General features: G+C 37.4%; 1 protein-coding gene across 14 annotated transcripts in view; it reads left to right on the top strand.

Annotated features, from left to right (window-relative positions):
* The window catches only part of Osbpl8 (oxysterol binding protein like 8), a 121,828-nt gene that overhangs the window by 86,030 nt on the left and 14,754 nt on the right, over positions 1-21,044 (top strand). For all 14 annotated transcript variants that reach the window (XM_027392429.2, XM_027392428.2, XM_027392426.2 and 11 more), the window contains 11 exons: positions 542-643; positions 2,652-2,855; positions 4,671-4,755; positions 6,307-6,478; positions 7,984-8,221; positions 8,884-9,068; positions 12,439-12,520; positions 13,838-13,936; positions 14,571-14,667; positions 16,932-17,030; positions 20,265-20,362. In XM_027392429.2, coding sequence (XP_027248230.1) covers positions 542-643; positions 2,652-2,855; positions 4,671-4,755; positions 6,307-6,478; positions 7,984-8,221; positions 8,884-9,068; positions 12,439-12,520; positions 13,838-13,936; positions 14,571-14,667; positions 16,932-17,030; positions 20,265-20,362 — 1,461 coding nt within the window. The remainder of the gene's footprint in view (positions 1-541; positions 644-2,651; positions 2,856-4,670; positions 4,756-6,306; positions 6,479-7,983; positions 8,222-8,883; positions 9,069-12,438; positions 12,521-13,837; positions 13,937-14,570; positions 14,668-16,931; positions 17,031-20,264; positions 20,363-21,044) is intronic.

The raw sequence follows: 21,044 nt of genomic DNA, 5'->3' as shown, positions 1-21,044 counted from the left end.
GATAATAATTCAACTTGAAAAGTTTATTGTAGTGATTAAACAAAGTAATATTATAGATATGAGTTTAGAATAGTAACAGTTCACCAATGCACTTTGTGTTAACACTCTGAATATTTTATTTATGCTGGGAATCCTGTAGCACAGTTAAAAGAATATGGTGGACATACAAACTCTCAAACAAAAAATCCAAAACTGGTAGTGGTGGTGCATATGCCTTTAATCCCAGCACTTGGGAGGTAGAGGCAGACAGATCTCTGAGTCCCACTACAGCCAGAACTACATACAGGAAACCTTGTCTCAAAAAACAAAAACAAACAAATCAAATAGGAGATTTTGATGTATTTAAAAACCCAGACACTGTGTCTTCCTACAGATTGTGTGTACCTGAGAGGACAGAAGCAAGTTAAAATGGCGGGGAGCATAGAAACGGGATTCCTACGTGTGTTATCAAAGCTCCTGTCCAGTTTTTTGGCATAAAATTCTGGGGTTCTAAGAAGTTGTTTTTTTCTACTGAGAGTTGTTTCTGTTTATGTTACATTAGGTACAAAAGAAAAATTACCGTGAGGAGAAGAAGAGGGCCACGAAGGAGTTGCTCAGCACCATCACAGACCCCTCTGTCATCGTCATGGCCGACTGGCTGAAGGTCAGGGTGTGGGTTTAGCTTGCTGAGTGCCTCCTCACTGGGATGGGAAAGTGGGAGACAAAACAAAAAGGGATTCTCAGTGGGAGGGAAAGTGTTTTTGTGCTCTGTGTCCCAATCTTCACAAGGAGAAGGAACTCCAGTAGCATCGCATATGGACAGTAATTCTATTAAAAAGACATTTTAATTAGCATGATACTATGCTAATATAACCCATTATAAAAATATTATATCACTCCACTTATCATTTGGTATTATTGCAGATTGGAATTTGTATTAACAGGACAAAATGAGGACAATTGGATATAAAAGTTGCACCTGAGAAGCACTGTCAAGTACACATTGCTGTTCTAGTTCCTTTTTCTCATTCCAGTCCCTCTGTCTTCTTTGAATACCTGAGAGATAGCTGGAGGAATCTGAACTCCTAACTTTGAACGTGAATTTTTAAGACTTTGACTCCCAGGAAGCTCTGGTGTCTGACATTTACCACCGTCCTAAAGGCTTTCTTTTTCTTCTTGTGAGCACCCAATGAAAAGTTCCTTCACTACAGTGAGAGTACTAATTATGATTGCACACAGTTCAAATACTGAAAGGCTTTCCTTCAGTTTTGAGCTGAAAATAAATTCCAGCTTCCCTTACCTCTTCTTAAAAGCATTAGCTCTGGATCCCACTTGTTTTCTTCTCCAGAGCCAAACTTATCCTCTCCAAGTCCCCAGACACCCTTAGGATGGAAAGGTCATGTCTCACCTCCTCCACCCACGCTGTTAATTTGCTATGTACCCCTGACTGGCCTTGGACACGTGGCAGTCCTCTGGCCTCAGCATCTCTCATGCTGGATTATATAGATGTACACTAGGTATACACTGTCACACCTGACTCTGTGGCTGCCCTTTTAAACCTTGCTGTCATTTCCAACAGTTGACTCTTTTCTGTTGTCACATCTCCAAGGTCAAGAATGTTCTCTCAGGTTAACTATCTTTCCTTTGATTCTTTTAGCTTACCATATCATTTATACACACACACACACACACACACACACACACACACACACACACACACACACACACACACCTTTTCTTAAATACTTTTTCTTTCTTTATTCCTGGCTCCAGAATCTGCCTAACTTTTTGTATCTTGGGATTACTGTGGTTCTGCCCATTTTTCTGTTTAAGGAGTCCTGTATTCATTTCACAGTCTGTGTGACAGTCACAGTTCATGTACTTGCAGTGAAGGTGAAGAAAGCACTTACTTGAAACACTATACTGGCATCCTGTTCAGCATAGTGAGGCCAGTGAATTGTCTTGTAACAATTGTTAATACAGTACAGACATAGAAAGTGATAGAAAAACTTGGCAAAATTATTGGCAGCATTAGACCTCAAGAGCATTAGAGCATTTCGAACATTTCATAAAAATAGTTGGTAATGTGCTTACATTTACAGGCTCACTCCTAGATGTTTATATAGCATACCTTAGGTAATGCCTGGAACAGTCAGTTACCTATGGAGGGCAGTTTTAGGAACTTGGTAGTCTGTCTGGCCTAGTCAAGGTTCTTTCTTCTTCCTCTTATTTACTGAATGTTTAGGGAATGTCTTGGTTGTGTCCAAAATGTTCAGAAAAGGAAAGCTAGAAAAGGCAGAATAGTCATTTATTCCCATAAATAACATTTATAACAACTGCTACAAAGAGAATAATTTCTGTACTATGAAAGTTTATTTTAATGATCCCTGAAGTGATGAAGGAGGTTAGGATTCTACTGAATGTATAATTTTGAAACTTCGGCCTTCTATTCTATGAAAGTCTGAGCTGCTTAGAATCCGGAGCCATATTGACTCTACATTTGTCTGCACTGCATACCATGAAATAGCCTTTTAACTAAAGACCTATTCAGTGTAAATGTATGTGCACTAGAACTTTATAAAACATCGCAGTAGCCATTATTCAGTTTATTATTCTGTAGACTAGAAAGAGAAACAGATACAATCTTTAAAATAAATATATTTTTTCTGTAGATTCGTGGTACCCTAAAGAGCTGGACCAAGTTGTGGTGTGTGTTGAAACCTGGAGTGCTTCTGATCTATAAAACACAAAAAAACGGCCAGTGGGTTGGAACAGTCCTTCTGAATGCTTGTGAGATTATTGAACGTCCATCAAAAAAGGATGGCTTTTGTTTCAAGCTTTTCCATCCTTTGGAGCAGTCTATTTGGGCAGTAAAGGTATGTGAACACTTGTTGAGGTAAAATATAAGGGTGACAGTGGCAAGTAAGTTAAGTCAACCAAATGCCTTCTGTCCCTGGCCAGGACCCATGAAATTGTTTCTGTCTTCCATAGCTTTATTTATCCTTCTGTCTCTGTGTATACTCAGTTGGGTACCAAAAGAGCCTTTTGCTTAAGTTTTTAAGACCTGAAACAATTCCCCTGAGAACACTTCACCAGTATATTGCATTTTATTTTCTCTTTTGTCATTGAAGATTACATTTATATTTTTTATTAATTGTGGTTCCTACTTCTTTGTAACTTTGTGTAATGTTGACTGCCTGTTTGTTCTTCATCAAAATGAATGATTGCCTAAAACAGAAACTGACATATCTTTGTGGCCTTACGTGTAGGGATGGGGCTGTGTGATGAGATGCCTAGGAGCAGAATCTGTCCTACTTGCCCTTACAAGATATGGCTTTCTTTAAAGTGGGGAACTAATGTTTCTATAATTGAAAGTATCAGTATAAGCAGGTAAAAAGAAATGCTTTCTTTGATTAATGGTCAAAGAATTCTACAAACCATGAACAATGTAGTTTACATTAACCAAATTACCAAATATTAAGTTTTCACAGTGAAATCTGGGATTCGTCTCTGGGATAATTAATGAGTTCACCTGAATAAAGGACTAACTGTATACCAGACAAACACTGATGTTCCTTAGGAAAGGATTTGGGACTTTTGTCACAGTAGTTTAAGATTCAGTGAGAAATAAATTTAGGATTACAGAATTATTTGTTTGGAATTCAATTTTTTTTACTAGTGAGGTTGCAATTAAATGTCCAACTACCTAACTTAGACTTACAGAATTTCTTATCTAGTGATACCTATAGGATGAAAATTCTTGTTAGCATTAAAATTGTATTAGTATGGTAAATTTTAGATTTTCTTACTATATGAGCAACATGTGTGGACCACCCATAGAGAGGAGAACTTAACCCATAGATGTTTTTTGCATGGAGTCTGTTATTTCACCCTTAGACTTGGAAGGACATAGATAAGATTGAATCCTATAGCAGTTTTCCTAGTAGGTGACAAGATTAAAATTGAGGTAATCTGATTCTAGGTCCTAGTGTTTGTTTTCTTTAAATTTTTTTTTAAATAACCACAGTTAATGAAGTAATTCTCTTTTCTTTCTTGATTCAGAAAAAGTAAAGGTTTTTGCGATCAGTCTTTGAAAACATATAATTGATTATAAAGTATATGTTTATTTTCCCCTAGACCCAGTCAAAATTCATTTTCCTTTATCTAGTGAATTATATTTCCAGTGACTTTTTTAAAACTTCTAGAAATACAGTATTTCTCATGTAGTAAAACCTGTAAAATGGAAATTCTTTTTAATTGTATCAGTATATTGAGAATTAGGTTTTCTTTACTATATGAGCACTATGTACATATGATATTTAAATGGTAAATGCTATCGTTTGTTCAACTTTGTATTAAGGAGGCATATTTGTTAGGAAAGAATACTTGAATACTAAAATTAACATTCTTTTTTGGGGGGGTGAGACAGGTTTTTTTTTTTTTTTCTGTGTATCTCTGGTTGTCCAATAACTCGCTTTGTAGACCAGGCTGGTCTCGGAGTTACAGAGATCCACTTGTCTCTGCCTCCCAAGTGCTGGGATTACAGGTGTATTTAAGACAGACATAATTAATGCTTGCTTACTTTTAGATTATAATTGTGCCTGATAACCCACATCTGGTATGAATAATCATGCTAAGTTATTGTTGGTCTCTCACAATACTTACCCTGTACCATCTGTTTTCTTACTAAGGGTCCAAAGGGCGAAGCAGTCGGATCCATAACTCAACCTTTACCTAGCAGTTACTTGATTATCCGAGCAACTTCAGAGTCAGATGGTAAATACTTTTTGATGGAATTATTTTAAATATCACTTTGTGTTACCCTTGGAGGATATCACATTTTTTGTAGGATACTTGAAACAAAACACTGTAACATAAACCATGGGGAAAGCTAAATACATTCTTGGCTTTGTAGACACAGAACTCTGATAGGAGGGACAAGTGTGACTGGACAGTGTTTACAGCTCAGATTTTCTCTTCTCTGCCCTGACACAGCAGTGCTTTTGGGAGTAATAATTTTATTTTGTTTTTCTTGTTGTTGTTGTTGTTGGTGGTGGTTTTTTTTTTTATTTTTTAGTAATTCATTAAACATTATCATTTTAAGAGAGTTACATTAATGTTTGTGGAACACATAACACTGGTTTGATTTTATTTTACGTAAGAAAGCAAAATACAAATAACTTTATAAACACCCCCCACCATAGCCAGATATATAATTTATTTGGCAAATCATACAAAGAGAACAAAGAACATACACACAGACACACAGACACATAAACACACACTCGCACGCACGTGTAGTGTAGTGTGTGTGTGTGTGTGTGTGTGTGTGTGTGTGTGTGTGTGTGTGTATGCAACACAAAAGCTTTGTAAGTGATGGTACATTTGTTCTTTACTGTCAAACTTTATAGTTTAGATTAACTTAATGTAGGGAATCTTTACAACCTTATAATACTAGAGGATTACTGTTTATATTAAAATACAGACATAAGATTTCAATATGAAATGTTTTATATGGTTAAATTTTCTGCCAGTTCTTGAAACAAGTATGTATGGATTTTAACAGTACTTAGATATATTAATATATTTCATAATTCCACTAATACAATTCTCAATTATAAAAGAAAGCTATTAATATTGACAGTCATGGCAGTTACTGATAGCATTGTATAGGTATTTTCTTGGCTTAAATTTTTTGTGTTAAGCAAAAATAATCAAGGTTCTAAAAGACAAGTGTTGCATGTTTTTGTCTGTATGTGAGATCTAAAGAAAACAACAGAGACGATGTGTGAGTACAAGCAAGTGTTAGGAAATCAAGAGAGTGGAGGAATCATTAAGAGGGGTGGGGTGAATGTGATCTCCATACATTAGAGTGCAGGGGAGAATGTGCCAACAGAGCACACTCACAAAATCTTTCCATGCATGCACATAGAGAATGGATGCTAAACCTGGGGACAGACCTGTTGTCAACAGTGAAACATTATTTCAGTTAGTTTATAGTAGAAACATATTCCCCTCAGTGTATTTTGTGTACCTCATTTGATACTTTAAAATTGCACGTTGTGTTCAAAGTTTTGGGAGATAGCTTTAGATTGGATATGCTTGCATAATACATGCTGTCTCCTATTTGTTGTAATTTTTAAAATGCTTATTGTTTAAAAAGCATCCATAAAAAAGATTGCATTGAAATCCTGGCAAACTTTTATGTTTAAATGAACTTTTCCAGTGCTTGTTTCTCAAAGAAACAGTAGTTTAAAGGTAAGAGAGTTAAATTAAATGAATACTGGTTTTATTAATTTTCTTGCATGTAAATCCATGTTCTTCTAGGAAGGTGCTGGATGGATGCCTTGGAGTTGGCTTTGAAATGTTCTAGTCTTCTTAAACGCACAATGATCAGGGAAGGAAAGGAACATGACCTGAGCATTTCCTCAGATAACACACATGTGACTCTGTATGGTTTACTGCGTGCTAACAATCTCCACAGTGGTGACAACTTCCAGTAAGTAGTTATTGCTGATAATTTGGTGATGCTTTTAGAGACCGTCCTGTTCACGGAAATCATTTGTCATTTCTACTACCTTAGTAATGTGTATAGTGTTGAAATTTGCCTGTCTTATTATTATATGGCTTAAGGCCTTTGCAATTAGTTTATTTGCTATAAATCAGGCATAAAGATTTATCTTCTTTATTTTAGCCAGTGTGCATTATTCTTTTTTCCAGGTATGAGGGAGCTGAGTATACTTTGTCTTTGTGTACATAGTGTTCCTTCCATTAAGAATGGTTTCTACTTCTTGCTGTCTCCTTCTGTCATAATCCCATTTCAAGATCAGTTTGAATACTGTATCCCATGTGAAGCTTTCTTGCCTCCAAATAATGAGAAACATCGTCTCTTCCATTGTTCTTCTCTTAAGCATGTGTTGGAATGACATTGGATTTTGCCTGCCATTTGGGAAGCATTTTTATGTTTTGGTTCTTTCTATCTATCTTCTTTCTATCTATCTATCTATCTATCTATCTATCTATCTATCTATCTATCTATCTATCTATCTGTATGGGTGTTTTGCCTGCATGTATGTTCCTCCTCCTTCAGGAGCCAGAAGAGGGTGTCAGTCCCCTGGGACAGTTGTTGATGATGTGGGTGCTGGGAATTGAACCTGGGTTCTCTGGAAGAGGAGTCAGTTGTCTTAAATACTGAGCTGTTTCTCCAGGTCCTGTGGACACATTTTTATTGGAAACTATAACTGAATTGTGGTTTTGTCTCCTGAAGCATTCATTGTAGCTAATACTAACATATTTCTCTGGCAAAACTGGGAGTAATGCACAGATATGTTTCAGGCATCTTTTTAATGCTTTGTATAAAAAAAAAAAAAAAAAAACCCAACATTTCCTCATTTCATCGTGTAAAGCTTCACCTTGGATCTATGGACTTATTTCTTTAAGCTGAAATTGTCACTCCCATTATTCCCTGTGATTTTTCCCTCACAATGAAGCCTATCAGATAAATGTTAGATATGTCTCAAAGCATGTTTTCCATCTTATTCTCAGAGGTCATTTTTGGGTGACTTTGGAGCTGGTTGCAGTGGAAAGACGTAATAAACTAAGCTGAGAACCTGATGGTCTTGACTTAGTGTTTTCCTTCAAACCAGATATGGTGGTGATCCTGCTTCCAGTAATGGTGTTTGTAAAACAGTAGGTGGGTGAACCTAGCAAGAAGAAGTCTATATTCTTTGTGAGAACACTTAAGCCCCAAGAGTAGAGAGACAAGCACTCGGTTTGTCATTTTTTATTGCAGGCTTTTGTTTAATTTCTTTGTGCCTTTGCTCATTGATCTGTGAAAGAACAATATTGCCTGACAGGTAATTCCAAAGATGATGTAAGCTAAACTTTGTAAAGCACTTAGAACTGTGCATAGCACATAGTAAGTTTACAGTAAATGCTACATGTTGTCCTGATTTATGGTTATCCTTAGCCTCCTTTGTTCTCCCATGTAATTATTCCACTAAGGTTGAATGACAGTGAAATTGAAAGACAGCACTTTAAGGACCAAGATATGTATTCTGATAAATCTGACAAAGAAAACGATCAAGAGCATGATGAGTCTGACAATGAGGTGATGGGGAAAAGTGAAGAAAGTGATACAGATACATCAGAAAGGCAAGATGACTCTTACATCGAACCTGAGCCCATTGAGCCTTTAAAAGAGACCACCTACATGGAGCAAAGCCATGAAGAACTTGGAGAGGTAAGCACTTCCTAGTGTCAGAGACTCCAACACTCAATTACAGATATTATTGCCTGGCTTACTGTTTTCCCCAAAGTATATTTATATGCCACATGTTTATTGAAAGGTATATTGTGAAATTTATTTGTACATGACCAAAAACATGCCCACATGCCAGTGTGGTCTGCTAAACTTCAAGTCTACACTTTCAAGTTTGTTTTCGAGATAGGATATTACTTGATGTTACTGCCAGATATAAAGTAAATTGAAAATAGCATAAATTTAAAACTTCCTTGTTATTACCAGTGCATAAAAGTAAATGTATAAAAACAACAAACTACATATCTGGGTATGGTGGCACATGCCTGTAATCTCAGCACTTGGGAGAATGAAGCAGAAAGTTTGCAAGTTTCAACACAGCCTGGGCTACCTTCTCTCAATAGAAAAATAAATTTATCTGAACAAAAAAAATAATAGAATTTGGTTCTTTTGTATATGCTGTTATTTTGATAATTTCTTGCAGCTCTCCTTTTACAGCCTAGACTTTATTACCTAGATGGTTGTTGCATGTTTTCATAATGCTTGCAGTAGTCCTGGAGAGTCATGTTTTTATCATTCACTGATTTGTTTATATGTCTAAGATAAATAAAATATTTCAGTGTGTTGTGTTATAATTGCTAAAGGCAGGTGAGGCTTCTCAAACGGAAACTGTGTCTGAAGAAAACAAAAGCCTTATCTGGACTCTGCTCAAACAAGTCCGTCCTGGCATGGACCTGTCCAGGGTGGTTCTTCCTACATTTATTTTGGAGCCTCGTTCTTTCCTGGATAAACTCTCAGATTACTACTATCACGCAGACTTCCTGTCTGAGTAAGTAGTCTTCTAGAAATAAAAGATCCCTGCCTGGGTTTAAAATGTCTCGAGAATGTAGCAAAAGCAGGCATGGTGGCATGCACTTGTAATCTGAGCAGCAGGGAGATGGGGAAAGGTGGATTTCTGGGGTTCAGCAAGGCCAGTGAGAGAGACTGCCTAACAAACATGGTAGGTAACACCTGAGGAAGAATGACACCTGAGGTCATCCTCTGGGGAATAGCAATTTTGTGCTCACCCTTCCATATTTCACCTGCTACCATATCTGTGGAGACTTGGAGTGGTTTTCTGTGCTACTAAGTTTTGGCCCAGTGATTTGGTCTTAAGAATCTGCACCAATAGCTGTTGTCCATATCTGTTTCCAATTATAGTTATTAATTTCAATGTAGTAAACATTGAAAACATCATAAGCTAAATTCATACCAAGAGATGATTGGTATGTTATATAGGAAAGCTTTGCAAATGATGTAGTAGATAAAAGTATTAATTCTCCTAAGACTATAAAAGAGCTCTTAATGCCAGCAGGGTGGTGCACATTTGTGATCCTAGCACTCAAGAGAATTGCTGTGAGCCCAGGGCCAGCCAGTGCTTATAGAAAGACTGATTTGTTCATCTGTTCCCACCCCCAATAAAAAGAACTCCTAGATATCAAGCTAAACTCTTAGAAATAAAGTGAAGATATCTAATAACCTATATAGAAAATGGGAAGTGGGAAAAATGAAATAGAAATGGTTCTTAAATGTGAACCTCATGCAAAATAAGAATATGCAGATAAAGGCCTGTAGCAAAATAGTATTGTTCATATATCTCATTGAGGTAGAGCTTTTACACTTGTTCTGCTCCCACTGTAGTTCTTTTCTTCATCTGTCTTGGAAAGTGATTCTCCAAATGAAAAGCTCATAGGGTGAATTTCTAAGAGATGCTATTTTCACCAGTGGGGATGTTGTACCTTAAAGAAAATAATAAATAAACAAATGAATAATAAGAGAAGGCACAGTTTTTCTGTCAGCACACATGTCTCCAAAGAACTGTGGGCAGTGAGCATTTTTGAGCATTTTGATGCAGCCTATGCGCAATAGCAGCTATTTCAGTGCCATCGCTAGCTGGTCTCCCCTTACTTACTTCTGCTATGTGAACCACTCTTACAGAGGTATCTCCACACTCACCAACTGACATACTCATTCATTATAGCTCAAGTGCCATCCATAGTTCACTAGCTAAAAAAATGTTTGACACATCTGCATATAGAAGGAAGAAATTCATAAAATGATTTTTAAAAAGCCACCAAGGTACACAGGAAATACAATTTACTACATTGTTTTTTAAAGTGGGACTGTTTATTTGCTTATTTGTGCTTGAAGTAAGCTTTGAAAGAATTGTTTATTTTTATTTTTTAATATTTTATTATTTTTAACATTATGTATGCTGTGTGCCCAAGCAGGCACCTGTAGATGTCAGAAGATGACATCAGGTCCTCTAGAGTTATAGTTAACAGGTGGTTGTGAACCTTTTGACTTGGCTGCACAGAACCAAACCGAGGTCCTTTACAAGGACAGTCCGTGCATTTAACCACTAAGCTCTCTAAAGCAAGCCTGTACCAGTTAATTTTCTGTTGCTATGACAAAATACCAAGGTAGCTTACTGAGGGAAGAGTTTACAATAGACCATCGTGACACAGGAGGGGTCAGGCATGCCAACAAGGAGCAGACATTGTGGCAGGAGTAGGAGACAGTTTATCTCAGGTACAAACACAAAACAGAGAGGGCAGACTATATACAGACTATATACACTATATAGTACAAGGCTATATACTCTTCAAAGCCCACCCCCCAGTAACATACTTCCTCCAGCAAAGCCACACCTCCTAAACTGTCCCAAGCAGAGCCCACCAAGTTAGGGACCAAATGTTCAAATACAGCCTTTCTGGTTGTCAATAATCCTAGGTCTACCCTCTGTCACCTTGCACCTTATCTTCAAAATCAGATTCCACTATCAGATGCACTTGTGAGAGTGCCTTTTTATAAGTAAGAGCCTAATAAATAGCTACATTGCAAACAAAAGTGAAAATAGCTTGTCAGTAGAAGTCAGTTCAAGGGGACTGGAGAGATAGCTCAGGGGTTAAGAGCACTGGCTGCTCTTCCAGAGGTCCTGAGTTCATTTCCCAGCACCCACATGGTAGCTCACAACCATCTATAGTGGGATCTGATGCCATCTTCTGGCATAAAGGCATACATGCAGATAGAGTACTTGTATATAAAATAAATAATTTTTAAAGTCACTTCGAACGTTCACAATCACTTCTTTAGCAGTTGCAATAATAGTCAAATGGTCAGGGAGAAAGGGAAGCTGAGTCATGGCTCCTCCAGATTTCTTCTGTACAGACTGGATCACATGGCAACACACAAGGAAGGGTGAGGGAAAACACTGCTGGCTAAACTGATCTAACTCTTCTTTCACACTTGTCATTTGAAACATCAGCTTTGTAGCAGGGACACAAACCCACAAATCTTTGATCGGAAAGGCTACCCTCAGCCCTCTGTTCTGTCTTCTGTGTACTGTTCGTTCCTAACACTGATGTAACCAGGTGAACAGTGACTGACTGATACTCCTTTTCTGGCAAGTGTGACGGAAGACCTGTAGTCAAACTGTTGACTGGGCTTCAAGGCATTACACATGCATGAATCTTGAAAATCTATGTTTGTTTTTATGGGAGAAAGAGGATCATTTGTTCTTCGGCTTATGGTTCCTGTGGGAATCCCTAATCTTGGAGAGGCATGGCAGCAGGTGGCCTGAGCAGGAATCTGAGAGATGCATCTCCAGTCAACTCAAAAAGCAGGGAGTGGTTACTTTTTGATCACAGTAACTCACAGAACTCCTTGTTAATCCTGGGTGCTACAGAACCTCATTTCTGACACTTTGGTTTGGAACTTCCAAAAATGTTTTCAGCAGTGTCCCAGGTAGTACATGAAAGGATTAGAAAACAGGGATATGGCAACCAGATTACAAGAGAAAAATGATTCTTTACAGATTTAGTTTTATTAGTTCTTTTAAAAAATTTAAAAATAATAATTTAAAGATAATAACCCACAGAGGCCAGAGGAGAGAATGGGAGTTGGAGTTGCAGTAAGTTGTGAGCCATTGGACAAGGGTGTTAGGAATGAACCTCTCTCTGGTGCCCTACTAAAAGAATAAGCAATTTTAACCTCTGAGACAGATCTGCAGAAGCAAGGAAAAACATTCTAGAAGTAAATTTCCATGACTGTTTTACTGTTTGTTTAAATATGAATTAGATTTCCAACTATAAGCCATAGTAAGTATGGAAGAGAATTTGTGATTGCGTAAAATGGTTGTTTACCATTTTGCTTTTTAGGGCTGCTCTTGAAGAAAATCCGTATTTCCGTTTGAAGAAAGTTGTGAAATGGTATTTGTCAGGATTCTATAAAAAGCCAAAGGTAGCGTTTATATTTTTCTTCTTTATTCTACCTTTTTATTAGTGTGCATATATTTGTGTGAATATTTGGGTGCCATGGTGGACATGTGTAGGTCAGTTCTGTCCTTATGTTTTGTGAGTCTTGGGGATCAAACAAGTCATGAGACTTGGAGGCAAGTACCTTCATCTGCTGTGGCCTCTCACTGCCCAAGCACACAGACACAGTTCATGTTTCTGATCATATATTTTCTTAGTCATTACAACAGACTGGTAAGTGCTGCATAAGTAACACATACGATAAAAAGCATCTGTTTGGTAGCTAGAGCCAGAACAGCCTTTCTGTGTTCTGCTTCATCTATGCTATCCCAAGCAGTACACTCAGAAAGCAAGAGTAAGGAATACATTTGAAGGAGAAGTGGCAGGAAGAGATTATGAGAATGGAATAATATGCTTTAATCTGGAAAGATGAACAGCCAGTGGAGGACAGCTACCGCCCGCAAAAATGCCACCACTAATGTAATGACAAACAGTCCCTGTGTCCACAGAGAAGTGTGCTTTAAGAAAGGCCATCTCACCCTTCTCGTTGGGAGAGTCTGCATTTGCATTGTGCTGGCCAAGTAGTAAGTGAGAACTATCACACAGTAGAATTTCACGAAAAGAGCCTCAAAACAGAAATTAGAAAATTTAGTTTTTATTTCTAAGAATATTATGAACTGTATATGTGAACCTAGACAACCCACTTAAACTTTAAGCCTATCTCAAAAGATCTTAAAAGATGTTGACATACAAACACTGTATTATCTGGTGTTTCCAATATTAATACCTAAATACCTAAAAGAGATGGCATACAAAAGATACCTGCACCCCCATATTCATTGCTTCACTATTTGCAGTAACCAAAATGGATGACTGGGTGGAGATGTTGAACCACTCGGTTGTCTTTTTTTTAAGCAATCATTGCTCCTTTGAGGCAACATCTTAGAGGAATGTCCTGCATCTCTTACGAGATGCTTTCTTAGTGTTTTAAATTTTATTACTCTTTGAGATTTTCACATATGTAACCTTACAGCCTATTTTGGTCATTTTTACCTCCATTTATTCTTGAGCTCTTCTTGGTTTGTTTGGTTTAGTTTTTATGTGTAATCTTTAGATTGTTTTTTGGCAAAAGTTGCAAAATTTGTATTTAGACTGTATCTTGAGTAAACTTATAATTTTATTCCATGTAAATTTCATTTACAGTGAAGCATTATAAGGTGGTCTTCCAGACAAGACAATTTAATTTTAAACCTGTATTTGTCATCTTTAACTTGTAGGGGTTTTTTGTTGTTTGTTTAATTAGGGACTGAAGAAACCATATAATCCTATACTTGGTGAGACTTTCCGTTGTTTATGGATTCATCCCAGAACAAACAGCAAAACATTCTATATTGCGGAACAGGTATGAGAAATGGCAACTTGTTAAATCATTGTTGTTTAGCTTCTCGTTAGGGAAGGTTTGATAAGCATTGAACATTTTAATACTACTCCGTACTACTCGTGAGCACTGCTGTCACAACCCATCCTGTTTGACTGCCTCGTGTGGTTGCAGTCAGATGTCAGCCAGTTTGTACTTACCCTTACTTTGGCAGGAGTGAACCATTGTTTCCCATGATCATCACACTGTTGTAAAGAGAATTTAGTTTCTCAGCATGTGGCCCCTCCATATGGTTTTATTAAATCACAAAAACTTGGTTACTCAGAACTTTGAGCACCTCTGTGTGTGTGCTCATGCGTGAGAGGGGTTGGGAGGGAAAGGGTGTTCTAATAGCCTCCCGCATGGAAGCTATATAATAATCTCATTAGAAATGCTATGTCATCATTTCCACACAAACTTGTTGATTCATATCCTGTCTTGGGATGTGCATGCCAGGAGGTGGATTTCCTTGGAGACAGAAATCCGGACTGTAGTCATTAAAATTTATTCGTTGCTTACCAACTGTTCCTTCTTACTCATTCTTAGATTTGAACTTTTGATGCTAGCTTAATAGTATGCTTGTTTTGTTAAATGTCATGATCTTTCCTGTGTTCAATAGGTGTCCCATCACCCACCAATATCTGCCTTTTATGTTAGTAACCGAAAAGATGGATTTTGCCTTAGTGGTAGCATCCTGGCTAAGTCCAAGTTTTATGGTGAGTTTTTCCTTGTCCTAAAATGTGCTTTTCCAAAATGTAATGTTTTCTGTTAACTCTTTATTTGTGAATAAATTAATTTTATTATGTCATTTTGACAAGGAATTCCTGTCTTTTAAGCATCTTTAACCCTGAGTCCTGTTTAATTGTTACACACTTACAAGTAAGGCATGTTTATCTAACTTCATCACATACATGTAACAAACAGCATTACAGACAGAAGCACACAGTGAGGACCTATGTATCTCTCTCATGCATGATGGGTTTATTTTGTCTTTACCTTCATCAGTTTGCTTAGTTTTGTCTCCCTGTGCCTGAGGGAATCGATCTTTCTCTTTCAGTCTTTGAGTAGAAAAGGAATCCACTTTGGCCCTGGGTCACTCAGTGATAGATTTAACCTTGGACCAATTAACACACAGTTGAAAATATTTGTGAGTACAAGAAAGGAGTATGGAGAAAAGTGGTTTTAGTAGGAAACCGTAACACAATGCCTTTGACAATTCAAATAAAGCATAACCAAAACTGTATAGTAGTAGAATATATCTGTAAATGCTATTATTTGGCTTTCTAATTTTAAAGATATTTAAAAATTTTGAGAATTAATCTAAGGAATTTTAACACTGAGAGAAAAAAAACATAAGGGAGAAATTGGAAAGATAAAAGTAAGCAGACTTCTAAATTTTAATTACACGAGAGGACAGAGTCAGAAACTAGTCGGCATAGGAAATCTAAATTATAACAGCTTCCATGTTTTAAAAGATGCTCCCCTACTTAATTTTCTTCTGATATTTCATATTGATACTACTCCTTCCCCCTCTAGCTTCACTCTCCGCACCCACCCCGGCTACATTGTAAGTGACTTTAAGGTGTCTGTTCCACCCTTGTAGACATTTTTTACTGAGCACAGGAGTGTGGCTTCTGTTCAGGTATTGCTTTGTACTGTGCTTTCTTTTTTCTTATGTGTTAACACAATTTATGAGCACCAGGGCTAGCTCTTTATAGTTTGGAAAAATCCAGAGTTCACGGGGGTACTTTAAACTAAAAAAAAAAAAAAAAAAAAAAAAATCCTCGTTGTTTTCTTTGAGTAAAGACATCTGAGATGCTTATTAGGAATACAGTGTCTGTCATGTTGGAATCTAGAAAAGTTGATGTAGAGATCGGGGCAAGTCATGGTTGTTCATAAATGTTTGCAGACTTTTATATAAATATTCACAACATTATTCCTAATAACTGATAAACAGAACCTAATGTCAACTCCTTTAGACAGACCTCTTACAGCTATTGAAGTGATTATCAGTTAAAAAAATGAATGCTTGTTACAATAGCATAGACAAATCTGAAAATTATGTGCTAGATGAAATAAGCCAAATATGTTATATGTTTTATGATGCTCACTAGAATTGGCAAAGCTACAATGATAGGAAGCATCATTGGCCCCCAGGGATAACAGGGACCTTTCAGGACGATAGTTTACATAGATGTAGCTCCTAGGTAGGTAGGTCAGTAGGTAAGCAGGCAGCTAGAGAGACAAGTGGACAGGGAATCAAACCCAGGCCTCGTGCATAGTAGACAAGTGCTGCATTACTGAACTACATTCCCACCCCTTAGTCATTTGAGATGGTCTTTCTGTGTAGTTCAGGCTGATGCTGAAGCCCCAGCCTTCCTGTGTCCAAATGTTGATGTGGGTATGTGCTAGTGTGGTTATGAATCCTCTGTGTGGTGCCACATACTGTCACACTTAATGCTTAGAATAGGCAATTCATTGTATGTTAATTATACTCTAACATCAAAGATGCAGAGGTTAAGGAAAGAAAAGACAGACAAGCTAGAAGAAATCACTATGGCATTTTACCACCCGGATTGTGCTGATTTTAAAATCATTAATAGCATTATTGAATAAATTATAAATATTTAAAATTTGAGACTTACCTATATTCGACTTAGAGATCAATATTCAGAAAAGGCAAACTAAAATGTACAATGAAGCAGTATTTTGTTGGCTATTGTATATGTTAGGATTTTTTTCATTTGACTTTCCTAGAAAAATACTGATTTAAGCCTTTTGAAAATGCTTATTTTATAAGATTGGGAATATGAATCAAGTCGTCTTTTAGTTATGAGGTAATGAATATGTGTTTCAACCCATGTATTGAGATGTCTTAAAAATTTCTCTTGGAAGAATTAGTAGATGTCCCAAATATACTTTGTTTGGAATTATTTAGATTAGTTTTGTGAAAATTAATAATACTTTTTTTTCTTTTAAGGAAACTCATTATCTGCGATACTAGAGGGAGAGGCACGGTTAACTTTCTTGAATAGAGGTGAAGATTATGTAATGACAATGCCATACGCTCATTGTAAAGGTAAATATTGTCTGTACTTATATCAGGGTGTTTCTTGGTTTGTTTTGTTTTGTTTGGTAAGTAAATGTATGTGAATGGAGTTTGTTATGTTTGAGATAGTCAGACATATTTGTTTGAAAACCTTGGCCCATGTTACTTAAGAGTATTGTTGTTTGCTGACTATTTCTATAGCAGATTAATTCACACATAATAGTCATACCTATTTTGTGACATACACCTTGTAAGAAGTTTATTTATAATAATGGAATTCCCTTGCATTTACCTCCTGTGAAAGTTTTGAAATTAAATGAAACTACTTCTTCAGAATCCTGAAAAGTTATTTTATGTAATATTGAACTAACACCCTTTAAAGTATAACCTTTTTTTTTCTTTTTTTTTAATAGTTTATTTTTAACTTATGTTCATTGGTGTTTTGACTGCATGTATGTCTCTGTGAGGGTGTTTGAAGCCCTGGAACTGGAGTTGCAGACAAGTGTGAACTGCCATATGGGTGCTGGGAATTGAACCTAGGTCCTCTAGAAGAGCAGCTCTTAACTGCTGAGACGTCTCTCCAGTCCCATCTGCCATTCTTCAATATATCAAGTCCTTTGAATGTTTTTCTTCACTCTCATTTAACAATTTCTTTTTATCAGTTTGGGTTTTGGTCCTGTCTCAGGCTTCCTAGTGATCAGATCACTGGTGTGTGCCTCAACACATAGCTTATATTTGGCATAAAACTAGCTAATGCTCAGGGCTTTGCATATAGTTTTTAAAATAGGAATGAAGTAAAATTCCTACAATTGTAAATGGATAGAATCAATGTTTTTAATTTTTTTAAACTTTTTATTGATTTTTTTTTTGTGGATCACATGTCATGCATCCTGATCCCATTCATCTTCCTGCCCCGACTTCCGCCCTCTGCCCTTATGACCTCAAAACACAATTTAAAAGTAAAACCAAAACAAAAAAACCAAAGAACAAAAAAACAAGGCAAAATACACAAAAAACAAATAAAAAAAAAAAACATATAGGCATAGAGGCTGTAGTGTGGCCCAGTAAGTCACACAGTTTACCCTTTAGTCTATACATCCTTATTTGTAAGTGTTACTGCAGAGTCATTTGTCTGGTTCGAGGCCTCTGATTTCTGCTACACTGTGGATACTGGTCCCTACCTGGGACTCCTTTTGGATATCCTATTGTTGCCTTGTGTTGTGAATAGCCTATAACTTTGGGTCTGCAGATCTGGCCCCTTCACATCCTCCTGCAGTTCGTAGATGAGGTGCATGTTGGGGTGGGCCACCTTGTAATCCTGCTCTGGGTGGTAGCTGAGTTGGTAAGCCTGCCAGCCTTCCCTCTTTGTCACCACACAGGCAAGCTCTTCAGCAATACCCCAGCTAGTTCATCCACTGTAGCAACCAGCAAGGAGCAGGGCCATTTCTTCTACTCTCACACCCTTGGGGTCCAGCTCACACCTGCTCACATCACCAGGGCCAGCTCCACTGCATTGCCCAAGCTACGTGCAGGGCTCCCTTTCCAGATTGCTGCACTTGGTGATGGCCAGGATCAGCTCTCCCATTCTCATTGAGGGGTGAGAGGAAATGGGCTATCTGTCCTTCAACCATACTATGGTGTGACAGACTGTGAAGCTAGCTCTGCCACTCTCATCTTCAGGGCTGCTCCCCTGTACCCCTGCCATCAGGGACAGCTCTACTGTGCTGCCCTGGGGTGGGGAGGTACAGGGTCCACTCTCAAGAGTGGTACAGTTGGTGAGGGGCAATATTTTAAATCTTACATAATTTATTACATCAATGCCCAACTAGCAGTGAGGAATGTTTTCCCCTCACAGTACTGTATATCCCACAGTGTAGAAAAAAATGAGATTAAAGCATAGGGAATTTTTTTAAAGTAAGATTTTCTATGTGTTTTCTATATTGCTAAATTTTTATGAATTACTTTATAAAGTAGGAGTTCCATGACCAAATAAGTATGAGTAACATTTCATAGTTTGTTTCCTCTCAGAAGTTAAAATTGTATGTTTATCTATTAAAGGTTACCTCAGTCACATAATTCAATAAAACATGCCCTGTTCAACTTCCTTTAATTTAGAATGTGTTTTGAACACAGAACCTATGTTTGTGGTTGGCTTGTTTGCTTGTTTTGTTTGTTTAATTTACCTGAAGTTGGTTCTTGTTATTTGTAGTAAATCATATTCTATAAAGTGACAGCCATCACTGAATTAGCACATAGTGAATCCTGGTTTCTAGGGAAGGTAATGAGGTGACATTATTCTAGTCTCTTATCACAATGTTTCCATCAGCTAAGGAGCACATGATGTTACTCACTCAGTGCTATTGAACTGTCCGCTAGCACTATCACTCACTCACCTGACTGAAGCGTTAGTGTGCATTCCCCTGTAAGGTTCCTCATAACCTTACACTTCAGAACACTATACTGCAGTACTTCGGCCAGCATTTCACTGGCTTCCAACAGCCCATGCATTGATAAAAGTGCAAAACACGTGACCAAGATATCCTGCTGAAGAGGGACTGTTTTGTTTTGTTTTCAGTACGGGCATTAAAGCAACACAGCGGGCTAGTTGTACCTCAGCATCAGTTTACTCCCAAGCATGGATTACTGCACAGCACAGGGGCGTTGATCTGAGGTTTCCCTATGTAGTTAAAAACGTTTATTGCAGGACTGGAGAGATGATGGCTCAGTGGTTAAGAGCATGGCTGCTCTTCCAGAGGTCCTGAGTTGAATTCCCAGCAACCACATGGTGGCTCACGACCATCTATAGTGAGATCTGATGCCCTCTTCTAGCATAAAGGTATACAAGCAGATGGTACACTCATATACATAAAATAAATAAGTCATTTTTAAATGTTTATTACATTTACTTATGTGTAGGTCAGAGTGTAACTTCTGGGAGTACAATCTTTCCTTCTACCATGTGGTCCCCACAGTCTACCTCAGATCCGAAGACATGGCCGGAAGTGCTTTTGCATGCTGAGTCATCTCATTGGCCCACCTCTGTATTTTAAATAGTCTGTAAAACTGACAACTAAACATGACCTGAATATGCTTTTTTATATTCTAAAACAAACTTTATGTCTATATTCCATGTATTTTGTTGAGTGAGGCAGTATGCCCTTAGATCACAGGTTTCTCCTAGAAACTATACCACATTATAGAACGCTGCTTTTTTTATGTCAGTATCTCTTTGTCTGAGCTTCTGTCGGTTTTCTTTTTCCTTAGGAATTCTTTATGGCACAATGACACTGGAGCTTGGTGGAACTGTCAATATTACCTGTCAAAAGACTGGATACAGTGCAATACTTGAATTTAAGCTAAAGGTTGGTAAATGAAGGTATTACCGGATTAAGGGGAAGCTGTGTTGTAAATACTGAAGAAAACATATAGATTTGTTGGGAACAAGAACTAAACATAAAAGCATGATTTATGTGAGGTCAAAGAGAAATACATCCAAGGGCATACTCTGTGAGTATTTTGGTACAGCCTGAAACAACCTTAGAAGATAAAGGTTAACATGAAAGCCACCATTCCTATGGTTTTTTAATTTTAATGCTAAATCTTGGCAATGTAGAGGAAATGAGACTTTAAAAAGTTATTGGATTGATGTGTATCTGTGAAACAAAACATTGCTTTATAAAACCCCAGAAGGTAGATATAAATTGTGACTCTGGTTGCATACAGTAAGACAATTTCATATTAGTTACTGTTTCTGCATAAAAATTATTTGAACCCCCATGCTTAATATTAACTATGTGCTACTCCTCATCAGATTTACATGCCAAAAATTTGGACGGGGGATATTGGAGATGGTCTGTCTTTGAAAAAATGTTGGACATCAGGAAATCTTGCAAAACATGAGTGATTGAGTTGAGACTAGGATCCACTATAGACTTGCCAACTTGTGAGTCTGATGCCAGAAAAGCTATGACTGTTACTATGAGCCCCTGTTCATGTGGCCTTACCATGTGATTTCACTTCTTGATAGAATGGCATCTTTAAGCT

This window comes from Cricetulus griseus, assembly GCF_003668045.3.
Source record: "Cricetulus griseus strain 17A/GY chromosome 1 unlocalized genomic scaffold, alternate assembly CriGri-PICRH-1.0 chr1_0, whole genome shotgun sequence".
NCBI classification, from domain to species: Eukaryota; Metazoa; Chordata; class Mammalia; order Rodentia; family Cricetidae; genus Cricetulus; species Cricetulus griseus.
The sequence above is the reverse complement of the archived record's forward strand: the minus strand, read 5'-3'. Positions and strand labels throughout refer to the sequence as shown.